The sequence below is a fragment of the Megalops cyprinoides genome, chromosome 1 (assembly GCF_013368585.1).
Source record: "Megalops cyprinoides isolate fMegCyp1 chromosome 1, fMegCyp1.pri, whole genome shotgun sequence".
Lineage (NCBI taxonomy): Eukaryota > Metazoa > Chordata > Actinopteri > Elopiformes > Megalopidae > Megalops > Megalops cyprinoides.
Window position 1 is genome coordinate 6,650,074 of NC_050583.1, and position 26,854 is coordinate 6,676,927.

The window sequence follows — 26,854 nt, forward strand, 5'->3', positions numbered from 1 at the left end:
TGTACTGTGTTAAATACGTTGAACATTTGTAACAATAAGGTAAAAATAGTAAATTGTAAAAATGTAAAAATAAACGTAAAAATTGTAAGATGTCTAAGTTGCTGTTGATAACGTTTTATCCTAATCAAATGTAAATTAATTTAATGCAACAGATTGTGTGTGTGTGCGTGTGTGTGTGTGTGTTAGTGAAGGGGTTGACAGTAGCAATGCATGGTATAGTATCGTTATCAAAAAAATGTCCCAGTAAATAAACAGAACCTGTGTATTTTTCTGCCAACTTCCATGTCCTCTAAGAAAAAAAAAGAAAGAAGTGGTAACACATTCAACAGTACGCTCCATCTCTGCAGTGCTATAGTCACAATGAACTACACCTTTAAGTCCACCAGGGGGAGCCAGAACTGCTTCACAGTCAGCAGGAAGTCTCATATCAGACGCTGAAGGGAAATGAACATGAGATGCGCTGAAATGACAATGAGAGTCGCTGAAATTATTTTAGGACCCCTGTGCCCGTTGGTACACAATACACATGTCGTTCATACAAAAATGCGTATACAAATTTCCCTAACTGTGCTTTGAAATTTAACAAGAAATCAACGCAAATTCTATGCACGAGGCAACAGGTCTTGTAACCTAGTGATTTCCAGTCCTATAACCATTGATACTACCTTTGGACAAACCCGGATCGGCTCAGTAAATATTGAGTTTTATGAATGAACAACAGGTAAAATCTAAGCTTTGTAAGTCTCTCAAAGCAACAGCATCTGCTAAGAAACAATTTAATGTCTTGGATGTCATACCAAATTCTGAATGGCCTTTTCGTTTCTCTGTCAAGGGATTTAGCTTTGCACCGAGTTTGTTGGTTTGACACAATGACTCAAATCACCGTAAAAGCTTCATATTAGATCTTATAGAAGGGTTCAGTGGTTGTTCTCAATGGTCTGAATATGGCCATGGTTATCAAAAGGAGGAAATTATGAGGTTTTCGCCAGAGCTCACTTCTGGGTCAGTATTTAAAAGTTGCTTAAAAGTTACACTTTAACATCCAACTTTCACCCTAGGGAAAAACATCAAGGTACTTTTATAAAACTATGTAAACTATGAGCTGAAGTGGAAATGAAGTACTGTGAGGGTAAGTGAGAAACAGAATGAGTAACAGAATTTATTTAAAACTGACTGACCACATGGGTATGAAAGAAAAAACACTTTTTCCTTCCCTTTTAAAAGCAGAAGTATAAAATTGCATACAGAATCATGCAGGCAAACAGAGCTGTAGCACTGATGTGTAAGTACTGCACAAACAACATTTTTGCCTATTTTAAATTATTTTTTTTAACATTTATGAATGTTGTACCTGTGTCGTTGGTAGTCCACAAGGAACCACGAGTATTTTAGATTCACGGGGCACTAGGAGAGAGGAATAAATCACTGACATAGTAATGGACTGAGATAATAAGATGATAAAGTAAAGGGGGAAGGTAAACACTGAGTCTGAGATGCTAAAATATCTGTACGGGTGAGCGAGTCTGGCCAAAGCAAGCCCACGCGTACGCCTTATTCGGGAGAGGAGATAAGTTTTGTATACATTTAACAACACGGACCTGTTAAAAAGATAACGATAAGACAAGAAGGATTTTATCCATTAGCGACCGCGTCAGATACGTTGTTATTCCGTCTGCATGAAGAAGGTCACAACTTACTGCTTTAATAAAAGTAATTCAAGTTTGTGTCCTTTGGTGACGGACGGGGATCAGTTTTATTTGAATACAATTTCATCCTGTTGTGTTGTTACCTCCAAAAACAGTGACTCCATTCTGTACACGGCTTATAGGTGCACATCTCAAGTACAACACCTAGTTACACGTCAAACATTACTGTTACATTTATGGCATTGCCTTAAACTGTAAATGACTTACACTATGCTTCACATTATCTATATGGTTCATGGTTTCATGGCTAGTGTTGTGGAGACGGGAAGTGGCCAATGGGAAGTGGAGATTTCACATTCTCCACGAACACATCCGGCAGCAGCCCAGATAATCCCCAACCGTAAAATAGCATCTCGCGCAAGGATCTGCACAAGATCTACAAGCTGCTGACTCGCGATGGCGTATGTGAGATTTGTTGCCCATTATCCTGGAGGAAAATCAGGAACCAAGGCAATATTAACTGCAATATAGAAATAAAAAACAAAGCCTTTATTGTTATCATTAGCAAAACGATTTCAAATGCATTACTTTTGTTGCTTTCAGGCTGACCAGGAATGGAAGCCTTTCGTTTGTTGCCAATTATCGACATTCGTGAAATGTTTGATCATTTTCATGAATTGTATAGTTATGACAACCCTACTGTTGGCAATGATTACATGTATCGGGCACTTCTCATCCTATGGGGCGAAATACAATCAATGTTATTTTAAAATCATGTAATGAAGTTAATGCCTGTAGATTTTTCCATAAAAGGGGCAAAGTCTTAAAATGTTTTTTTTTTTTTTTTCTATTTATTTATTTCTTTCCAAGCTCAATCAACCCTTGAAATGGGTCAGTTACGAGTATCAGTTGTATAGTCTGTGATTTGGAAGTGGGCTAACAAAGCTGCATGCTGGTATAGCACATAGAGATGAGTAAAGAGTTTACAATCTTTTATGAACCCACTTTCAACAATACACTTGTACTTCATTTCATTTAGTCCAATGTTTCTCCTTGCAACAATATATTGCCAATGTAACAGTGATTCCTTCTTCATATTTCAGTGATGAGTCTAATCACCAGACTTGGAGTGTCTCAATCACGTGAGTATTAAGTGATGTTGCAATAAAAGGCTTCCTGTTACTGGATAGTTTATCAGAAGCTGATCATGTTTAAACTACGATGCCCTTTTCCTTTGGCTCTGATGTGAAAGAATACATAGTCATCATCAGTAATAAGACTATGCAACAGCATTATGAGGTCTTAAATGGAGCTCCATGACTTCATACATGGACAGGGAAGTGTCTCTGGGTTCTGTGAGACTCATGTCCTACAGTAAGGGGTGTCAACGAGATCACGAATATGAGTGCATATTTTATAGTAGATATTTTATGCAATTAAATGCAAATTCAATTTTTTTGAGTATCTCTTAGTGAGGATGCAGAAAAGTTCAAACTTTTCACCCCACTGCCTGAAATGAAGGGATAAAATGGGATGAAAGGGATTAAATTGTGAAACTCTAGTGAAGTGCTAATCTCTTGGCAACCTTTTTAACTGCCAGCCACTACTTACAGCATCAGTGAGGCCGCTCATGAGTTCTTAACTTGTGGCAGCAAATTCAAAAAATACATTTGCTGTATTGATCCTGTAGACTGAATGGCCCCAGATATTCACTGCTGAGGTCGTCACTCTAATGTGTCAGCATCAGATGAGCAGGAGCCAGGAGGTCAGTAGCAATGGCATTAAGCAACACCAACCTCCAAGCCCTCTTTTAAAGATAACTACACTGTAATTGCTGCTACTGATACCCAAAGACATTAATAGTATTCCTGTGGTTCTAAATGCAGCAAAGCTGTGAGACTGTCAGTGTCAGGTGAGTCAAAGAAGCCCAGCGTGTGATGACAAGTGGACTCACTGGTCGCACAGAGAGACTGTATTTCACACAGACATTTACTGTAACTGTCTGCACATGGTTATTATCAGTGCATTCATTTGAAACAGGAGACGTTTATAGATGCAGTGCTGTCCTACACAATCTCTACTAACTTGTGTTCTTCAAAGGCATTCATTCTCATCACCATTTCAGTTGCAACTTTTCTTAAGGAGTGCACAAACCATTATAACGTTGAAGTTTTTTTTTTTTTTTTTTTGGAGGGGGTTCTTTTTATCTCTCTGATTAGGTGCAACGGGTTTGCCACAATTCTCTGCACTTCGATATTGTGTAATTGTCACGGGAGTGACCGGGACACAAACACGGACCACGCGATCGTCAGGTTCAGGGCGTTTATTAAAACGGCAGGCAGAAGGACCGGTCAGAGACAGGCAGGGTTCAAAACACAGAGAAGCAGTCCGGGGGCAAATCCAAAGTCGAAGAAGCGGGGCAGACAGGGTCGGGAACCAGGCAGGCGAGAAATCAGGCAATCGAGTCCAGGCGGCAGGCAGAATGGTAGTCAGGATGCGGGCAGGAAAGGTGAAACCAGCGGACACGGGAACAAAACAACAGCAGGGATGAAACACTGAAACGAACTGGCAAACAAGACAGAGACAAGCAGGGTAGAAATAGGGCTGGGCTGATGAGGTGACGGGAAGCAGGTGTGCAGGCAGGCAGGTGAAGACAATCAGGTGGGCGGAGACAGGGCGGAGAGCGGGGCAGGGCTAGAACACAAGGAAAACAAAAGCACATGGACAGGGAAAAACGAAAACACAGCAGCTAGGGGGCGGGAGCCCTGACAGTAACGTGCATTAAATCAGCACCTCCTCCCTTCCCTGTGTTTATGTTTGTTTGTTTTGAAAGAATAAACAGAAATATCTTCATTCATTAAAACAGTCAAGTACATGTGATGTTTGTGCAGAGAATCCAAAGACTACACTGAGCCTACACCCTGACTGGCCCCAGATATTCACTGGAGAGACCGTCACTCTGAGGTGCCAGGATCAGACTGGCAGGAGCTGGGGGTGCATCTGGTACAAGGATGGAAGAGTGGTACACCGGTCTTATTTCTCCCGCGAAAATGCCTACACCATCACATCTGCTACTGAGGCCGACAGCGGTTTATACGATTGCTGTAGTTCTGACTGCAGCAAAGCAGTGAGACTGACAGTTTCAGGTAAATCAAAACAAGCAAAACCCAGACACTTAATGTAAAGTGGAAGTCACTGTGGAAAAGAGCATCTGCTAAATGCATGTAATCTAATGTAATTGTCCAATGCACATGGTTAAATGGTCTCATAACTGTTGTGGACAAATATCCAATGTGTTCCTGTTGTGCTGATATATGAGCATTACAACAGGTAAAAAATATCTTTAATGAATCCCAGCACATGGGTCTGACAGACAGGAAGTGGAGCAGCATGAGAAAGCAGACAAACAGACAGAAACATCAATGAGGGCTTACACCTGTTACCTGGCACTGGAAACAATGTAACACTACAGCGGTGTTATCCTGGTGGAATAATATAACACTAACTTTGCAGCTACAATGAATCAGAATGCAATGATAGATGTTTAATTTTTACTTATTTATTTCTTAAATCCCCAAACAAGGCATGAGAAAAGCGAACGTCTCAAATTACAGTGCTGCAGAAACAATTCTGGTCTGTCTGTTTCCACAGCGCTGCCCAGGGCCAGTCTGACTGTAGAGCCACAATGGCACCCCCTGTACACTGGAGAGAGAATCACCCTGAAGTGTGAGGTGGACTCTCACAGCAACTGGACATATTTCTGGTACAAAGACCAGCTCCAAACAGCCATCTTCCAGACTGTAGGCCACAGTGTAACTGGTGACACTTACACCATCACTGCAGCTGCTGTGTCTGACCAGGGGCAGTACTGGTGTGAGGGGCAGCTGGAGGGGAGAAATGTGACATCACAGCGCAGTGATCCTGTTACTCCGACTGTGAGAGGTGAGTTTCAGGGGGCCTTCAGCCATTGTGATGCTTTGTCTTTAACCCAGATAAGGAAGCATTGTATTTTCCATTCTCACACGTCAGCTGGAGTTCAAAGGTCATTAAAATAATGTAAAAATATTTGTTGGAAAAATATTATATTGACACTCATTTGTGTAGCCATCCATCTATTCATCAGTTCATATGAATGCCCCTACCCCTCAGCTTGGAGAACTCTTCAGGTTTTTTTTTTTTTGCTTCAAAGATCCCTTTATTCAGGATGTCTCCCATTGAATGCATTCTACATATCGTCAATTCATATTACTGGACATTCTTCCTAATGATATTTAGGTTAATTACGTTAAACACAGGTACACCTGCAGTGGCCTTTCTGTGATTTTTTTACCCCTAAATTTGTTCTTACAAGCCAAAGTCTGTAACTAGTATTTCAGCATACACAGTGTGGATTATTTTTTTAAGGATGCATTCAGACATGCCCTAAATAACAGAAAATCGCTGAATACTCCCTCAAAGTGGAAGCAGTTCCATCTCTCTCTCCTGGAAGCTTGTCAATGATGATGCATTCTCTCACTTCATATCACTGTGTGTGCACAGTGAGCTGTTTCATTTGGTTGAATGGATTGTATGAACACACCGCAGCTGTAAATGATTAGCCCTGGCTAAGAGCTAATGGTGTCCTCATCTCTGTCTCTCCCCAGACAGGGGCAGGCTGGTGTTTGGTCTGGGTGCTGCTCCTTTCCTGCTGGTGTCCATTATACTGTGTGTGAAATGTTACAGGACTCGAGGTGATCACCTCTTACTGAGCTAAATATGTCCACTCTAATCTGTGATGTGTGTACCAGGTTTGGTGTTTAGTATCACCATTTGTTCTCATTCTCATCTGTGTTTGTTGTATTTCTTTGTTGACATGCAGGTTCATCTCATGAGGCAGCTGTCACATACACTGAAGACAATGTGGAAACTGGCATATAAGTGCACTAAACCAAAGGTGAAACAATATGCTATTCTGCAATAAAGGAGGCACTGATTAGTATTATTTATGGTGGTGTTTTTAAGTTTGCATAGAGCAAGTGTGAGCACCCATGTCTAGTGGTTGCATGTCATGGTGGCAGCAGAACTAAAATAGCAGCTCATGAAACAGAATCATGTTCAAAGATACATCTCTTCTGCATTGTCTTTGTCTTTCTGTTGTTCAATTTTAATAAATATCTTTCTGCCCCAAATCCATTGGCTTTGAAATGTTTTGCACGCATGCTGGAGTCTTATCAGACACTGCTTATAATAATCCAGTTATATTAGAATCTCTCACATAAATTATTAATTGGAATCAAAACAATTCTTCTTTTTACAATATACCAAATTAACAGTATTATTAGTCAATGGTGACACACAATTAATCCAAACTTATATCCACCCACAATTTCGTTGCACCCCCACCGTGCAATGACAATAAAGTCTATTCTATTCTATATCTCATAAAAAAAAAAAAAAATTACCACTGCACCATAGGAGCTCAGCTGTAGTTTCTGTTGTACTGGACTTCAGATGTTCATGTTTCACAACCCAGATGATTTTTTTTTCTCCAATAGTTTATTTTTCTTTCAGATTGACACAGCAAGCTTGCTGTGGTTTTCAAGCCTTTGTGCTTTCTACTTCTGTCTAAAGACAGGAAAGAGATGGGCGATCTCTCTCTCACACACACACACACACACGCACGCACGCATGCACGCACGCACGCACGCACGCACAAACAGAAACTTGCTGGGTCACAGTGCTCAACTGTTCCCTGGCTAGTTGCTTGCACCCATCATGTTTCTGTTATTTTGTCATTAAAAGTGATGGATCACAAAAACTCTCATGTTCTCACCAGAGCTGAATAACTTCCTCATCTCCATCTCATTGTAATGGATATTTTTTGCTTGGCACTCACATGCTGTAACACTATTTTTCTTCTTCCATAGCTCTCATTGCTTCTTCAATTGGTTTTTGAGGAAACAGTTTACACAAAAGAGATATTTCTTGTTGACACATAGCATTATCGAATGATTATTTTCAATTGACTGCTGGAGGTCCCTTATGAAATCGTGTTGAAAAACATTTAACAAAAATCTCTATCAAGCAAGAAATTCTGACACAAATTTCACATATTTGCAATACTTTTACACAGTCAGATGTATCTTAGCCAAGAGGGTACCTTTGTAAAAGTGTTCCTGCATGTTTGGAATAAAATTTAGCCCTTAAATGGTTTGGACTTATCCTCAGGTTATGCCTAGATTCTCCAATAACATTGACTGGCCAATCAGCCATAACAATCTAGGATTACATGTTACAGTATTCAACTTGATGTGGAGCATTGAATGATTTGATTGCTAGTCATCTAAAATGATTCATTATTTAAAGTAATCAATCAGTCCTCTGTGTGTGGAATAATAACATTTAATATTGTGTGTATAACCACCAACTCAGAAAGCTGGACTTGTTTGTGCATGAGTAGTGTGACTTGAGCCTAAGACTGTCGCAGAGGGGCATTACCTTCTCGCAGAGGATGCCTGGACTGGATCACGTAACATTTTACCTTCATAATAAACATATAATTAAACTTTAAAAGACAATTTAAAACATGACTGCAGTAATAATAAGCTGGCACACTAGCCTTCTTCTTGCATGATACTAAAGTAGTCATGTTCTAACATATGAGAGCAGAAAGAGCCAGGATGTGGAATTGGAGATATATTTAAAAACTGACCACACAAGCACAAAGGTAAAGGCAGTAGCGGCTTTCCTGCATGACAACTGTCATGTTTTTCTCGCTTTTAAAAAGCTGTAGCTGAAGTGCAAAACGGAACCATGCAAGCAAATGGAGCAATCACAGTGATGTGCGAGTACTTGCAGAATCAATGTTTTACAATATCAGTGTAGAAAAGGGCCACATGTGAATGTTTCTGTCTTTGTCTTTGTCTTTGTTTGCGCACCACCCCCACCTCTCACAGGCACTTGTTTACAACTCAGCTGAAACCTGGCCAAACCGGTCCTGCTGCTCCCCTTATCAGCAGGACCCCCACAGGGAACTCGAGTCACAGGCGCACCCCCAAGGACGGCCCCCAGGTCACCATTTGCCCTCGGACCTGCCCGTATCCTTTGGCCACCAATCAGGGCCTCAATAGGGCCGGGGATACGGGACAAGATAAAGGTGGTAGTGACCTCCCCCACCTCAGTACCACAACAATATCTGGGAGGTGAAGAACTGGGGAGACCAAGTCTTTGGGGACCAAACATTGTGCTGTTGTTGTGTGCGTCTGTGCCAAAGGAACCACACACACCCATACACCACAAACCCTTGTATCCATCCGTTCAAAATCCCCAATAAACACCTGAACCCGGAACCTGACTCCTGTGTCCTGACCGACACCCCACTGTGATAGCAAATTAGCCTGAACCTAGTACGGGTGAAACTGCCCCCTCAGTTTCAATCAGAATTGGCTAATTGATTATCATCTTCCAGTTTGATTTTCTGTTTTCACAAGCAGCTTTGAATTATAATGGTACCTGGGTGCTCCATTAATATTGTTATCTTAACAGTTGAAAAATGAGCTGTTGTCAGCAGTTAACAAATATTCTAGATTAATAGGGTAGGAGGATGAAAGTATAAAACACTGAGATACTGTGGTAATGTGGCAAATGAAGCATTTTATTCATGGGTATGATTCTTGTACACTGCTGCAAATGATGCATCACTGTTGGTTACAGTTATCTGAGTGTTACATAGCCTATGTCATGAGGACTTGAAAAGCCACATTTCATATATTGTACAGTCTGCTGAATTCAACATTTAGAACAACAGAAGAGACCAGATGAATTTTTGTGTGTTCGTGTGTGTTGGCAGTGCAAAGCTTACTGCAGTTAAGAAGCAAGTAATTCAACATTATACTGTCAATCACATACAATGGCAAATGGTAAAGATACTTGTTGTGATTCTTTGTCTCATAAGTCAAAAAAAAATTAAAACATTAGATTTTAGCTTGCATTCATCATTAAATTTTAAATGTACACTGTACTGTTTTTTGAAACATTACACTGTCCCACTGTGTGTGTGTGTGTGTGTGTGTGTGTGTGTGTCACACTAATGAAAGACCTCTAGTGAAATAGGAAGTATGAAAAAGTGAGTGAGTGATGTGAGTGATGCATCTGTTACATATTTCTGGTACAAAGACCAGGTCCTGATAGCCATCTGGTGACAGATACACCATCACTGCAGCTGCTGGGTCTGACCAGGGGCAGTACTGGTGTGAGGGGCGGCTGCAGGGGAGAAATGTGACATCACGGCACAGTGATCCTGTCTGACTGTGAAATGTGAGTCTCAGGGGCCTCTGTGGTGCTTTTTTTCTTCACACATTTAGGGAAGAATTACACAATATCGACAACAACGATAAACTGCTTCTAGTGAACAGTTATTCACAAGTACAATTCGTAAATCAGTACATACACCTTGTCCAAAATACCTGTGCTGCTTAAAACAAACATGAAAAGTCAAAATTCAAATTCAGAAGGATCTGTAGAATTCATCTCCTTGTTATTGGGGATATGCGTGAGGAAACAAATCTAAGCACAATAAGATATGGCTGTTGAGAATATTATTGTTAATTCAAGATTAAAGCATGCTTTCTCTTTTTCGGTTCTTCACCAGCTCTCTCCATCCCTCTGGTTATCGCTCTGGGTGCTGGGGTCTCTCTGATTGTAGCAGCTCTGATTATGATATTCTTAATGAAATACCACAGGAACCAAGATGAGACCGCCATGCTATCTTTTGGTTTAACTTTTTTGGTGTAATTTTTGTTCATAATGTTCGTGTTTATTAGAATTTATACCAGTCTATAACACCCAGCATTATCGGCCTTTTAGACCTCGATGAACAGAGTGCATTCACTCACTCACTCACTCACTCACTCACTCATTCATTGTATTTATTTACTTGGGATAGTCCTCTTGGTAAAAGTATTACTGCTTTCCAGGAGGTCCTGGGTTCTACAGTATACAAAGATACACATGAACAAATGTTCACATCAAATCAAAAACGACCAGCTCATCAAATACAGTCACGCCATCTAAGAAATTCTGGACTGAATGTACATGTTGTCTCAGAAATGTATGGTATGGATTGAAAAAGTCAGTGTGTATTTTATCAACTAGCTTGGAGACACAGGTCAAGCAGTGAGAGTTGAATTCCTCTCTCGTTTCTGAGGGATTTTGATGTTTTATTGCCATTAGACCATGAGATGCTTCGCATATATTGACAATGTTGCAAACAGAGCTTGTGTTGCACAGAAACATCACAGACATCCTTTTTTCATAGTGGACAGAGCTGCAGTGCCGGCAGCCTGCTTATCATTGAAGCAAAACAAGATCTCCTGCATCAACGATAACCTTGTCATATCTTAGAGACCTCTAGAGGGTAGCATGAAATATAAAGACTACTTCAATTGGGACTAAGAGATAATTTGCAACTGTAGGTTAACACAGGGTTTTTCACAGGGCGCCTCTGCCTCTCCCTCCCTCACAGCAAAGTGTTATTGAAAACATTTTGACATTACAATAATCTGTGCATTGTTCCCAGCGTTACATTAATTCATGTGGTGGAGGTGCACACACATTGTCTTTGTAGGCCACACGTAGTTATAACTCAGCTGTAGTTTCAGCAGAGCTGACAGAAAAGATATGGGTGATGTCTCTCTCTCTCTCTCTCTCTCTCCCTCCCTCTCTCTCTCTCCCTCTCACTATCTCTCTCTCTCTCTCCCTCTCACTATCTCTCTCTCTCACCCTCTCACTATCTCTCTCTCTCTCTCTCTCCCTCTCACTAATTCAAATTCAAATTCAAATGAGCTTTATTGGCATGACAAAAACTCCATTTGTATTGCCAAAGCATTTCTACATACATTAAAACAAACAAACAACAAATACAGAAGTGTGTGTGTGTGTGTGTGCATGTGTGTGGTGTGTGTGTGTGGTGTGTGAATGCATGTGTTTGTGTGTGTGTGTGAGAGAGAGTGTGTGTGTGTGTGTGGTGTGAGTGTGTGTATTTATTTCTTGAGGTGTTTTATCTCTCTCTCTCTCTCTCTCTCTCTTTCTCCCCCTCCCTCTCTCTCTCTCCTTCTTACTATCTCTCTCTCTCCCTCTCACTATCTCCCTCTCACTATCTCTCTCTCTCTCTCTCTCTCCCTCTCTCTCTCTCTCTCTCTCCCTCTCTCTAATCATCCAAGAGGCTGAAGGTCATGGTGATGTGATTTACTCAGACTTGGTCCTGGATGTGAGGAAGAAGACAGAGAAGAAGAACACTGGGAATGAAAGGAAAACTGACAGTAGGAGTTTCTGAGGAGGCATCCTTATCTGGAGCAATAGCTTACACATAGACTGTATAAGAAACCTTCTAAGAAAGACAAACTGAGAGAGACTAAGTTAGGAACTTTCTCAAACTGTGCAGAACAGTAAGAGACTAAATTTGTTACTGAGTGTACATTATGGTATAGTAATGGCAACTGATCTGCTAACCTAACTCATGACTAATTCACTGAGTACTAATTAAATATTTATTGATATTATTTATGATTATATAAATATAAATTATATAAATATTATATATTTCTATTGCTATCTATTAATAATAACAATAATAATTATTGTTGATATTATCACTGAAAACAATATCAAGTAATATAACATAATATAATATTATTTTTAAAAAATGGGTAGCTTGATGGAACATGAGTGAAATGATGGGTTAAAATCATTCTCATTGTTCATTTAACTTTAATCCGTCAGATCTCATTCTTTTAACAAAGCTTCAAGTGAATACCTATACATAATAATGCCCTAATAAACGGTTGTTTTAATTTTATATTTCCTACTTCATACTCAAGAGTATAAAGTTAGATAGACAAAACTAACAGTTATGAGTTACAGTGTGTGCGTGCGTGTGTGTGTGCGCGTGTGTGTGTTACTAACATGTGGCACTTTGTCTCCCCCTGCAGGCAGTGATGTTTCTTCCGCAATCAGGGTTGGATAAAGAGAGAAAGGTAAGTCTTTTCTCCCACCTCAGGTCCACTCCATCCTTACAGACCGGCTCTAAAGACAGGTTTTACTTCTGTAAAGTAATATTATGCATTCTACAGAGGGAGCTGCTTTATATCTTTATATGATTTTTAGATTCAGTTTTATATATTCAGTCTTCATATTCAGTTAATTCAATTAACTGATGCATTGTCAGTGGGATGCATTGTATAGCTGGGTAAAGGGTAAATGGGGATAGTAACTGCATTAATTTGTTAATTAAATTAACAAAGCTTTGGTACTAACTGAGCATCCTCGATCATCAATACTTGTTGAGTGAATAAATTTTACACCAACCTCTTTCTTCTCTCTCTCTGAAGGTCTCTCCTCAAGGTCAGGTCAGAAGAAGACCTGACCTTGAGGATCAGTGGAGCACACCTGTGCACCTGTACTCTTTATTGGAGTGTATCTGCCTCTGTAGTATTTACTTTGTTGCCAGGCTCCTGAGCAGCTCGGTCACTCATTCCCAGTGTTATGCTAATTTATATGGTAGAGCTGCACGCACTGTCTGTGGAGGTGTTGTTAACTCCTGCTCTGCTACTGTGGCCCTGTATGCTTTAATTTAGCTGCAGTTTCAGTAGTGCTGAAAACCCCCTTTTCAGTCTTTGAACATTTTTATTATTAGAGTGACACAGTGAGCTTCCCGTGTTTCTGTACCCTATGTATGTCTGTCCACAGACAGGAAAGAGGTGGGTGATCATCATCATGGACACGCCCCCATGAATATAAACACATATAAGAAAAAACGTTTTCCTTTCCCTTTGGATAATTTTAGTATCAGACTGACACAGTGAGCTTGCTGTGGTGCTTCTGTCCATAGACAGGCAAGAGCTGTGTGATCTTCAGCACACATAAACGCACACAAACACATGCTTCTAGAGATGCATCAGCAGGAAGGCAGAGAAGGATTTGAAGGGGAGAGGTGGGGCACAGCTGTAAATGGGAGGGGTTAAAGGGTCAGAGGTGATGCTGCAGTGCCACAGAGCTGCACATTCTACACAGGTTCTGAGATCAAAGTCAGCTTTGGGAGGGATAAAATGATGTCTGATGTGCTAGCTCCTGCAACCCTAACAGTAAGTCTCACATAGCATTATGTTTTGAAAAGGTATTCCCACATCTAATGTTATTCTGGTTGCTCTCTGTGGTCTGAATATGGCCTGAAATGTCCAATAAAGTAAGCTGTGAGGTTTGCACCGCAGGTCACATCTGACCCGGGCAGCCACAATCATTTTTTTCTCCATTTTTAAAAGCAGAAGTTGAAGCGGCTCGTCAAACCCAAAGAAACAAAAAAAAAACTTCTGTAATGCAAGAAATTCATGCACACTTTGCATATATGTACAAGGGTAATTATTGTCACTCTTAACCACAGGAAACAACCCAGTTTGCCTAAAGGGAAGCCTGAGGTTTGGGGTGAATCAGGGTTGGGGGGGGGGGGGGGGTGGATTGTGTGGGAGAGGGGAGGTGTAGGGTGCCCTGGGTTGCAGTGTGGGGGAGTGCAAAGGAAGGGGAGATGTGCAGTGCTGGGGGGAAGTTTGGGTTGTGTGGTGTATGTGTTTTTATGAATCGCAAAAGTTGAAAAAACTCTTACTTCATTTTCGACTTCCTGTTTCTATGGGCTGCTTAATGGGGCTGGGCAGGTGCCTCATTAGTCAACGGAGCACAGTGGTACACTCCCTGTGACATATGATTTCAGCATACATACTAAAGATTTCAAAAAGGAGCAAAAAATAATAATGCCGATTAAACGAATTCAGTCACAATTAAAATTGTAATGTAATGTCTGTATTGTGGCCTTAGAGGGTGTTCACGAAACTAATTACTGTCAGTGTTACACACTTGACACAATGTAACATTTAAAAGTGACATATGACTTCAGCTAGAGAAGGGCAGTATTTCTGTTACTTGTACGAATACAAATTTCAATTACTTTTGAGAATTTTGTAATTTGTATTTGACAGAGCTGAAATATTCAAATCTAATTTGTCACAAGATACTTTAGAGTGGAGTAATTTTGTATTTTCAAAATAATCATCTGTGATGTGGCAGCATATACAAGCAAAACAGTAAAGGACCAAGGATAGAACCCTGTGGAATACCAGAAAGAATGTCATGCTTGTCTGAAACATGGTCACCGAGACTAACAAAATATATTCTGCCAGTGAGGTAAGTATTAAACCAGTTCAGGGCTGTACCTGAGAGACCAATCTAATTTTCCAATCGGTTCAGAAGTATCCCATGGTCAACTGTGTCAAATGCAGCACTCAGATCAAGAAGTACAAGATCAGAAACTTTGTTATTATCGGCACTCACTCTAAGATCATTGATTACTTTTACAAGCGCTGTTTCAGTACTGTGTCCCCTTCTAAAACCAGACTGAAATTTTTCATGAATCTTATGTAAGAACGCATCCAACTGTCTAAGCACTGCCTTTTCCAATATCTTACTCAGAAAAGACAAGTTGGAAATAGGCCTAAAATTGCTCAAAACAGAAGAATGAAGATTATGCTTCATGAGTAAGGGCTTGACTAGGGCTGCTTTGAGTGCATTTGGAAAGATGCCTGTTTCTAGAGAGCAATTTACAATATCCAGTACCTCACCAATCACACTATCTAAGACCTCCTTAAAGAAAGTAGTGGGAATTGCATCCAGGGAGCAAGTGGATGAGTTCAACTGCAAAATAATTTTAAGGAGTTCCTCTATACTAATTTTACAAAAAGAATTCAGATTTCCCCGAGAGCCACTTACGGTTAGATTGTTTTGATTGTCAACATTTTTCGCAATACTAGCTCGGATATTAACGATCTTATCATCAAAATATGATGCAAACTCCTCACATTTTGGCTGTGAGGCATGACATATTTGCTCACAAAGCTGGGAGCAAAATACAAAATACTCAAAATACTTTCTCCATGATTCATAAAACAGAAAAAATTCACGTAAATATATCTTAAAATGAAGAACAATACACTTAGACACATTCTCTCGCAGTGTTTTTGTAAATCCACACTACTCACAGCATAATCAGAAAGTCAGTACATGCTTCCTGCCTCAATTAGTGCAATGAGTCACTGCAATGAGTCATTTAGCAAACGCTCTTATCCAGAACAACTTACACAGGTTACCTCAGTGGGGAATCGAACCAGCAACCTATCACTTACACGCCCCACTATGCTACACGACCGAGTCAGACCGAAGTTTTGGGTATGACCCACTTACCTGTAACTTGACATGCTGAACCTCATAACCTTCACTGAGGAATAAGTGATGAAAGATATTTAAGTTTGTGTTGAAGTAGGGGTATCTGAACTGACAGTATACATAACTGACAATGGATATGGTTTGTGTTTAATATACAAAGAACTGTGAGCTAAAGTGAAAGAGATACTGGGAGAGGAAGTGGGGTGTGAGAGATGTTATTTAAAACTGACTGTGTGAGTGTGAGAGTAAAGAAATTGACAGCTTTGCTGCAAGTGGACTGTCATGTTTTTGTCACCTTCCTAATAGCAGAAGTTGAAGTGTAAACTCTCACACAGAACCATGCAGGCAAACACAGCGGTCACATTGATGGGTGAGTACTGCAGAATCAGTCTTGCCTTCTTGTTGATATTTGATTTAAAGTACATGAATGGGGTTTAAAAATCTGTTTTAATGTGCAAAAAGAGAATCCATCTGTTGGCCTGGAATGAGTGTCAGAAATATGTGTGCTTGTGTGTAAAAGTTACATTCAGGAAGTAGGAGAGGGAGAGGGGTCTTGGTGGGTACAAGCACTCTATTAAATAATTTCATTCATTTATTAAGCACACTAATATTAATTTGACCCATATTTACATCTGGAGCTGAAATTACAACAACATAATTACTTAAAGCTTTGACACGTTACCCCACCACAGAGTGGGGGTAACACACAGCCCTGGCTTATGAGTGGGCTTGTTCCTACTGGTCTGTGTGTTCTCGTCTTAATGTCTGAGATATTAAAAACTTTTTAAAAAACAACTCTGTTAAAAATTTTAAAAACAAAAATCACCAAATGCTTAAATGGATTGTTCTTTGTTTACACAATAACATTTACATGATAATCATGTCATTATTACATTTGATGTGAATATTGTACATGTATTTGTCACCACATGGTGTTTTGCATAGCTGACCATCAGACTGCATCCAAGTCAGGATATCAGCTTATAAACTGCCTTCACCCAGTAAAGTAATTAGAGAGCAAATGAGAGAGAGAGAGAGAGAGAGAGAGAGAGCGAAAGAGAGAAAGTGAGTGAGTCAGTTAGTTAGTCAGTCATAGCTCCTCCATTACAGATACCAACTTCTGAGATAAACAAGTTAGTGTTGTCAGATGTGTGAGGAGAACAGCAGTGAGAGGTTTAGTTGATTGATTTCATCATCGTTTAAATCAGAATAAAAATGTTGAATTGCACAAATAAACCTGCAGCTTCATCAGCTGTGCAGAGCAGAGCAAATAAGAGCTACTCGATTCAACTGGAGGACCCATATCTTCCTGTTTATCTTTAGTCACTTGCAAAGCTGTCTGTACCCACATCTAAGAAGGTTCATTCTCACTGCTACCAGTGGTCTGAAAATGGCCTAGAACAATGGAGGAAGCTGTGATGTTTACACCACAGCTCATATTCTACTTCAGCATTTAAGAGACTCTTTTGACACACAAAAGATGCAAAACTTCACACCATGAAAGTTGCATGTCAGTATGATGTCTTGTCAGTTGAAGAGGGAGCGTGCATTTTACATAATAGATACTGAATGGCTTAAAATGCTGTGCATTACAGTTTTTTACAACCGTAAAAAATCCACTTTTTCAAAACTCTTAACACTGTGTGCTTAACAGCCATGCACATGAGCACATCAGTTAATCTTTTGTGCAAAATGCACTACAACCACCAAAATACCTCATAATTCACCCAAAAGTGACTTGTGCTGCCATAAGTATAGCAAATGGTCTCTCCCAGCAGATTACTTTGTCACTCAAAATACAATGGACTAAAAAACAGAGACAACTTGAAGCATTGCAAAATGCATATATTATGTGTTGCCGTATCCTCTGTTTTTGGATAGATCAGTGCTGGGTTGCAAAAAGTAAAGTTTACAGTACATATTGTAATACCAAAAAAATCTGAAATGCTGCAATATGCCTCATGGCAGCTGTATGCTACAATTTCTGAGGTATAGTATAGTACAACAAAAAGTCTGCAGATGCTTTTCATTTCTAGTACAGTAAGTGAAACAACAACACACCTAGATACTACCACTAGAAGTCTGTTGTAGCCCTAATGCTGATCCATGGTGTACTCTGTATTTTGGGTCAAATTTTTATGATTTTCACATTTACTGCAACATTCTCCCTTGCCTTAAACTTTTAGAAAAAGTTAGCATAGCATTAGTTTAGCATATCTTATCCACCCCTACAATCCCCCACGCCCCATAAATATTTGAAGCCAAGCAGCTATCATGACACCAAAAACAAACTTTTTGATCTGTTGTTTTGCCTGTCACAATACTTTAGATACCACTATTGAGTGTGGTAAATTTACTGTAGTTGCACTCTTGGGTCACTTTCTCTCACTGATAGCCCATGACTTACATATACAGCAGTAATAGTGGAAAAATCTCTTCAGCAACAACTATATCTATATTTTGCCTATATACATGCAAATTTCAACGCAAATATGATCACTTACAAAAGTGGTAACAAGGCTGCAAACAAAAAAAATGGAATAATCTGTCTTATTTCAAGCATATAGTTTCATTTGTCTGTCAAAATGCAGCATATTTCCATCTACAGTGATCTAAATTTTGTTAGTTAACTGTTAACTGTTAAGTTAACTGTTTTGAACAGAGTATCTTCATGTCTGCAAAATTTGCTGTAGTTGTACAGGATTTTGCTGGTGGTGAACATTGACTGAGAGAGGTATTCATGAATTTCAGAAGATGTGGTGATTGAATGAATTTTGTATCAAAGCAATGCAAAAGTAAACACAGTTTAGTTCACATAGTCTACTGATATGGTGGATGTGTTAAGTGTTTTGAAAAAGTGGACATGGTATTGAGGCACGTGTGAAAATGACTGTAAAAAACTAAGAGCTGAAGTAGAAATGAAGGAGTGTGTGGAAAAGTGTGTGTGAAAGAATTAATTGACAAGTGACTGACCGCATAAGCATAAAAGTGGAAAAAAAGGATGGCCACCTTTTTGTTCCCTCACCATTTTAAGTTAAAGTGTGTAACTGCACACAGAGTCATGCAGGCAAGCAGAGTCGTTGCATTTATGCGTAAGTACTGCAGATTCAAGATCTTACACTAATATTGCTTTGTCAATCCTGCTGGTGTCTGCTTTTGTTTATTTATTTATTTTAGTGTTTATGAATGTTGAACCTATATCATTTGAAATCTCAATAATATTACTGTAAAAGACTGTTTGGAATCGTTTTGGACAACAACTTCTTTAGATTCACAGGTCAGTAGGATAGACTGACATGCCCTCTTTAAGTACAGGGAGGATGTAAAAACATTGAGACACTGTGGTAAAGTACAGATGAGGTCACTGAAACAGTGCACACATTTGTTGTCTGTTTCTGTACAGCATAGCCTACTGCGTATGAGTGAATGTGTCTCATGGCCATAGCTGCAAAGGTGCAGAACTGTAGGGATCAATGGTCAAGAACACAGTGCTATGGAGCAAAACTACATGTTTCATGCGGAAGTTGTGATTCAGACTTCTGGCCTGGAATATCATTCTAGTTACCAGTAAATGAGAGATTTGTTTGCACGATATATACGCGCATGGGTGACCAACAAAACTGCACCTAAGTACCTGAACTCACTGCTGCAACCCTATGTTCCCTCCCGACTGCTACGCTGGGCCACCGAACCGCGCCTGGTGGTCACATCGTGGTGTTAAATCACCACCCAGGACTTTCTCGGCGGTTGTCACCCAGTGGTGGAATGAATTTCCACACCTCATCAATTCTGCTGAGTCCCTCTCTGTCTTCCAGAAATATTGAAGGCACAGCTCTTCCACTCTCACCTGAGCACCTGAAACACTTCCCCCCTATCTCCTACTAAACTATATAAAAAAAAATGTAAGGGTTTGGTCATAATGGTTTAACGTAATGGTTTGGTTGTAATGGTTTAACGCACTTGCTAGCTTTACCTGCTAGTTTGTACCTTGCCTGGCCAACCTTTGGAACTTCGTCATGTAGCACTTCTAATATTGATGACTCTGTATGGTTTTTCAGTTGTGTTGTACTTTACCTCACTTGTAAGTTGCTTTGGATAAAAGCATCTGCCAAATAAATAAATGTAAATGTAAAATGTCGAGTGATGTACAGAAAGAGGGTGAGACAGAGAGAACTAGAACATGTGAGTGAATGACAGCTTGTCCATTAGAGAGACTGATCTCTGAGGTCGGTGATATACTAAATAGATTTGAATCTTAAGGAGCACTAAGAAGTACAGATGATCTGAAAGCACTGACTCAATGATTCCTTTTATTCTGGGAGGCACTGAAGACCATTAATAGATGTGCAGCTTTATCAGTTGTGCTGAGCTGAAGCAGGAATGACATGCTGTAGGAAGTGCCTAACTCTGCATGTGAAACACATGAAAACTTATAAATAAAATATTTGCTATGGATAAATACAGTATGTTTTAAAGTTACTGTTGCCTTTTTAAATGTTTACACCGCATTCCCTTACAAAGTAAACTCGGCCAGAAGGTTTAATGAAATCAGAGATGACGATATGACCTGTATTTTGAATTTAAAATTAGAATTAAATTAAAATTAGAATTTGAAATTAAGTATAAAATATTATATATATATATATATATATATATATATATATAAAAAATCATTGTCAACTAATTATAGTACAGCCAATGCAATGATATTAATTTGCACACAAGTTTTGTATTCAATCTGGCAAAATTCTACATCGAGTATCTCCTCCATTTTGCTATAATTTTTGTTGAGATATTACATGCCAACAAATTGTGACCACTGTTGCAAATATCCGTGAAGTAGATTTTGTAAACAAGACAACACTAATAATCTTGAAGTGTAAACTTAAAGACTTGAATTATTTTTACTGTGAAGACTGCCAGTGCTGTTTTGCGAACTGTACTTGTGTAGGTTTTATTGAAATGATTGACATTTTCCATTTACTACCACATTGAATCTAATGGCGTCGTTTTTTTTTTTTTTTAGCGACATGCAAACAAGATCTGTAAATGTGATCTTATTTAAGTTTCCTGTCTACTGGTGATCCATTAGAAACTGCTTGCTCGGTAACCAGTCAGCAGTAGGTGTACTCCGTTCCTGATGGTGTCATATGTAGCCTATTCCTCACAAGATATTTCACATTAAATTGGATAGCTAGTAACACACATTATCTATCTACAGGCTTTATATTAGTATGAAATCACAGTATAGTTTGTTTACAGTGAAAATTTTCTAAAGCTGTAATACATCTGCAATTTATATTTTTAGCTAACTAACACCAAGTAAGCATTATTTTTTTGAATAAATACTTCAGTGTAAACAAACTACGCATAATACAATATGTAATAAATCTCTTAGACTAGAGTAACTAGCTAGATGAACAAAAGTAGCCAGACTGACAAGCTAAATCATGGTGCTCCAAATACACAAGTCAAGCAAAATATGGATTGTGCGTAATGCACATTAAACCACTCCCTGGAATTTAATGTGTAAACTCATCTACATGCAATCCCACGTGCTTAAAAACGCACAAGATGCAGAGTCTACAAGCATAAGTGGTGTCCACATCTCTAAAACAGCAGTTCACTAATCAGATAGATACCCAGCCAGTCAGACACTCACTTGCTGTGTTGAATCACTGGCAAGTAACCTATGATAAAAATCCTCCTGTGGAATGAATTTGTCCAATTTTCTTTTAACCTGTGGGTTGTTCCATGACTGTGGGAGAAAGTATTGAAACCCATTTTCCTCAAAACTAGTTGTGACTCTTGGATCATTAAAATAGATATACAATAGGACTGCAATAACATTTCATAAGCAATGGCAGATGTAGAATGCATAAATAAGAGAATAGTTTACAGATAACTATCAATTGTATAGTCTGTATTTTTATGAATCTATTGTCAACAATATACTTGTATTTCATTTTATTTACTTCAATGTCTTCTCCATATTTCAGTGCTGAGTCTAATCACCAGACTTAGACGGTCTCAGTCACGTGAGTATTAAGTGATGCTCCAATAAAATCCTTTCTGTTACTGCATAGTTACATTTATTTTTAGCATAGACAGATCATATTCAAACTACAATGCCTTTTCGTTTGAGTTTGCTGTGCACCATCAGTAGTAAGAATATATAACAGCCTCATGAGGTCTTGAATGGAGCTCTGTGACTTCTGTATGTAGACAGTGATGTGTCTCTGGGTCTTTGAGACCCATGTCCTACAGGTGACATAGGTGTTACAAAGAAAACTGGATATTTCATGCAATCAAATTCATACAAGAATTTCAAACTTTTCAGGACACTGTCTTTATTAGCGAAACTGTGATTGTAATCTGTTGCCAACCTTTTGAACTATCAAAGAGTAATTGTAGTGTCAGCAAGGCTGTTACCAGTAATACATATAATCGGGACATTATAAACTTGGCCATTAAAATCCATGTACTTACTGTTGTGTATGCAGAGAGTCCAAAGCCTACACTGATCCTGCATCCTGACTGGCCCCAGATATTCACTGGAGAGACCATCACTCTGAGGTGTCAGGGTGAGAAGGGCAGGAGGCAGGGGTACAGCTGGTACAAGGGTAGAAGAGTGGTACACCGGTCTCCTTCCTCCCGTGAAGACACCTACACCATCACATCTGCTACTGAGGACCACAGCGGATCATATTACTGTTATGGCTCTGCCTGGAGTAACGCTGTGACACTGAGCATTTCAGGTGAGTTAGACCAGCCCATAGTCAGACTGATGGTGTCAGGTGAGCCAAACAGGTGGTGACAACGTCAGATGAAAACAGGTTGACTGTCTGGTCTCACAAAGAGACCACATTTCACACAGACGTTTACTGTAACTGCTCAATGTGTGTTGTGTTCATCAGTTAATTCATTTAAAATTGGAGATGTTTATATATGTAGTACTGCCCTACATGGTCTCTAGTAACTGGTGTGGACAAATATCCATAGTGTTCCTGTTGCGTAAATGGATGAACATTACCACAGGTCTTTCTCAGAAACAACATCTTTAGCAGATTGCTTCAATGGACAACTATTGCAAGCTGCAACAGCACTTTAGGAGCACATGCTGTATATGTATTTCTGATATCCTAGAGAAATCATTGTTGCAAAGATGGGGAGAGAATTCTCAAACTTTTCCCTTTGTTACAGAGAAACCCTCCCCACGCCTGACTGTCTCTCGACAGGGGCAGATATATGAAGGAGAAGCTGTGGGTCTGACCTGTGAGGTTACAGTGCCCTCTGCTGGCTGGGTGTATTACTGGTATGGGCCAGACAAAAGTTGGGATGTAATACATAATGTAACACCCTCTGCCAGTGGAGCTAAAGGCTCCTACACACTCAGCCCTGCTGCTCTTACACACACAGGCGAGTACAGGTGCAGAGCTGGGAGGGGAAACCCAGTCTGGTACACAGCCTACAGTTACCCAGTCCAGCTAAAAGTAACAGGTGAGCTCTGAATGGCTTTAAGACACAATATGTTCCAGAATGCAATTGGATTAATGAGAAAAAGACACAAGCCCTGCTGTGAAAATGCATGCATCCTATTGGTTGTACAGATATAATTTATTGCCATTTAAGAGGCTGTTTTTCACTTTAAAAACAGGTCTAAGGTCTCTAACCAGCTCCATTTCTAACACTGTGCACAATATCCCTCATTACTTCATGGATTCAGTACCTTTGCAGTACAGTGTGATGATGAGAAGGACACACTGCACAAAAAACCTCAAGTGCAGAAATTTAATTTCATTTAATAATTTTTGATTTAATATTAATTTCAGAGAGGTAAACTCTTGGTAATGGAAACGTTTCTGGCCCAGAGGGGTCTCAGACTGAATTGTAAGAAATGCTGTGATCCAGTTCATTAAACCTTTGCATATGAGAAAAATGCCCCTGAAAAATGTCATCTTCTTACTACTCTCAACATTCAGAAGTTGTGAATCTATGCTAATTAAACCAAATCAGCCAGGTTTTACTCATCAACTCATTTTCAAATGTGCAATATTTTAATTGGCATGATGGAATATTGTGAGCAGCTGTGGAAAAGAGCTGTAGTTTGCTGTATTCTGGGGTGACCTCTGAGTGGATCAAATGGATTTTCTCATTTGAGTTTCCTAATCATTTTGGGTCAGGTGATGACTTTATTAGGCATGTACTGTATGCTAATCTCTCATGTATGTCAGAACAAAAACAGAACCATGTATTGTGCTCATAAATCCCACGTCATACTTTAACCCTGCAGGTTACTCCTATGTGCTGCAAGTGTCAAAATGAAGGAAGTGTGCATGTGAACTGATCACAATTTGCTGAGTCAAATTGCAAATTATGTTGCAGAAAGAGTACAGTTTTCTAAACTGCAGCCATTAGTAACTTACCTTTACAATCACTGAAAATGCAATGATAAATGTTTTATTTTTAGATTTTTTCTTCTTAAATCCTAAAACAAGACATGAGAAAAGTGAATGTCTAAAATTACAGTGCTGCAGAAGTAACCCTGGTCTGTCTGTTTCCACAGCACTACCCAGAGCCAGGCTGACTGTAGAGCCACAATGGCGCCCCCTGTACTACACTGGAGAGAACATCACCCTGAAATGCAGGGTGGACTCCCACAGTGACTGGAAATATTTCTGGTACAAAGACCGGGATCAGACAGCCATCTCCCAAACTGCAGGTCACAGTGTAACTGGTGACAGATACACCATCACTGCAGCTGCTGGGTCTGACCAGGGGCAGTACTGGTGTAGAGGACAGAGAAAGTACAGACCACACTACTCTTATTTCAGTAATGCCATCACTCTGACTGTGGAAGGTGAGTGATGAACAGTACAGTCAACAGAATATGAAACTGCTATTGAGATCTGGATTATATTCTTTCTTCGTTGTCAGATAAAATCAGACATTTCATAAAATATTTGTTTTGGTTATTGTTACGACCCCATCTAGGGTGAGGTGTAACATAAAATAAAACGTGTGGACACCCGCTTTCTTTCGACAACGATTAAACTGTCCAAGCGTGGGACGTATGGCGACCTCCTCCAAATTAAACTCTATGACACCCCCACACACAAAAACGAAAACTGCCAACCAAAAAAACTCACCCGAACAAAGCAGACACTGCAGCCCAACACAGCAGGATGGCAGAAGAAACCGGACAAGAGCCCCCAAATTTTATGTTACGACCCCGTCTAGGGTGAGGTACAACATAAAATAAAACGTGTGGACACCCGCTTTCTTGTCTCCAGTCCAGAACACATACACCGCAAATAAAGCCAGGGTTCTTTTATTAACTCAAAACTTCGGGGGTGGGCAAAGCCAAAATAACAAACATAACACAACTTGCTGAGGAGAAAGGGAATAAATGACCTAACCAAGGAAAATAAGAAAACAAAATACAATCTCTTCCCTGACTCCCTAATTATCCGAAAACAGGAGAAAAGGGGGGGGGGAATCAACAACAGAAAACGGCACCCACCCCCTACTACCCGCTGGCTAAACCACAAAACGGTAACACAAAGTATTTACATTATATTACAAATGTATACAAAAACAGAGCGCACGCACACAAACGCGCATAATCTATCCGAGGGGAAGCCATCTCTCCATCCCGAGGTTTCCTCCTTTTAAATCTTCCCGCTCGTTCCTCACCCAATCGCAGCGGGGCACCAATCTGCAGAAAAAAAAAAGAAAACAGAGGGCGGAACAGCGCGAGAGCGGGAGCAGACACGTCCCAGGACGTAACATTATTTTTCTTACAGAGAAACACATTCTGATATCACATTGAGTTTTCGAAAACATACCATGTGAACCTCTCAGAAATCTCGTTTAATCTCAAATGCAATCCTCCAAGCGTGGCTCAGAAATAAATGATTGGGAGAGCTTAGAACCCGCTCTTAGCATTACCAGTGCATTAACACACTTCTCTTTCACTATCTGGCAGTGTACTGCTCTCTCATGTCAATGTCCTTTAAGCCTGTAGAGAGTCGCTGACAACAAATACATTTTTTTGTGTACTGGGAAGAGACTTTTTTCAACTTCATTCCAATATTTAGGGTCATCCAGAACATAAACCCTACTACATAAACCCTACCCTGCTAAACCCTTTTCCAAAGCTGATGTGCACTGAAGATAAGTGAGTTTCTCATAGATTGGTTGGATGTTATTGATTGCTTTCATGCAGCCATAAAATTGTGATGACTTTAAATTGTAGAAATTATTTTCATCATAATATTTTGGAAGCATGGTCCTAAAAGCTCTGCGCTGGCATCTGTGCTTTCTGAACTTCTGGATTATTGCCTTAGAATAAATTATTGTAGTAGGTAAGTTCTTCATGTCTGATGGAATGTTTTGGAAGAGTTATTTTTTAAAGATTAAGGATTGAGCCAGCCATCATTTTAATTTTTATGGCTGTTTTTTCTTGATGTAGACACACAATATTTTTCTTGATTTCCCTCTTCATTTTTGCCTAAATGCCACTGACAAAATGAGCTTTTACTCCAGTCTGTCTGTTTCCGCAGCACTGCCCAGGGCCACTTTGACTGTAGAGCCACAATGGCAGCCCCTGTACACTGGAGAGAAAATCACCCTGAAGTGTGGAGCAGACTCTCGCAGCAAATGGACATATTATTTCTGGTACAAAGACCAGAGCTGGAAATCTTTGACTCAGACCAGTAACAAGAGATTAACTGGTGACAGTTACACCATAACTTCAGTTACCAGCTCTGATCAGGGAGAATATTACTGTGAGGCGCAGCTGGAGGGGAGAGATGTGACATCACAGCGCAGTGCTCCCATCACTCTGACTGTGGAAGGTGAGTGCTGAACAGTGCAGCCCATATGATTGTGCAGGATTGATGTAGGATATAAAAATGCCATTGAGATCTAGATTCTACTTCCACGTGAAATCTAAGTGAGTT

At 39.8% G+C, this 26,854-nt stretch overlaps 1 protein-coding gene across 1 annotated transcript in view; it reads left to right on the forward strand.

Moving 5' to 3' along the window:
• Positions 1–1,113: 1,113 nt before the first annotated feature.
• LOC118786515 (Fc receptor-like protein 5) overlaps positions 1,114–26,854 on the forward strand; it is a 67,120-nt gene continuing 41,379 nt past the window's right edge. Inside the window, exons 1-3 of the mRNA XM_036541604.1 lie at positions 1,114–1,129; positions 5,298–5,588; positions 22,394–22,648. Of these exons, the coding sequence (XP_036397497.1) occupies positions 1,114–1,129; positions 5,298–5,588; positions 22,394–22,648 (562 nt within the window). The remainder of the gene's footprint in view (positions 1,130–5,297; positions 5,589–22,393; positions 22,649–26,854) is intronic.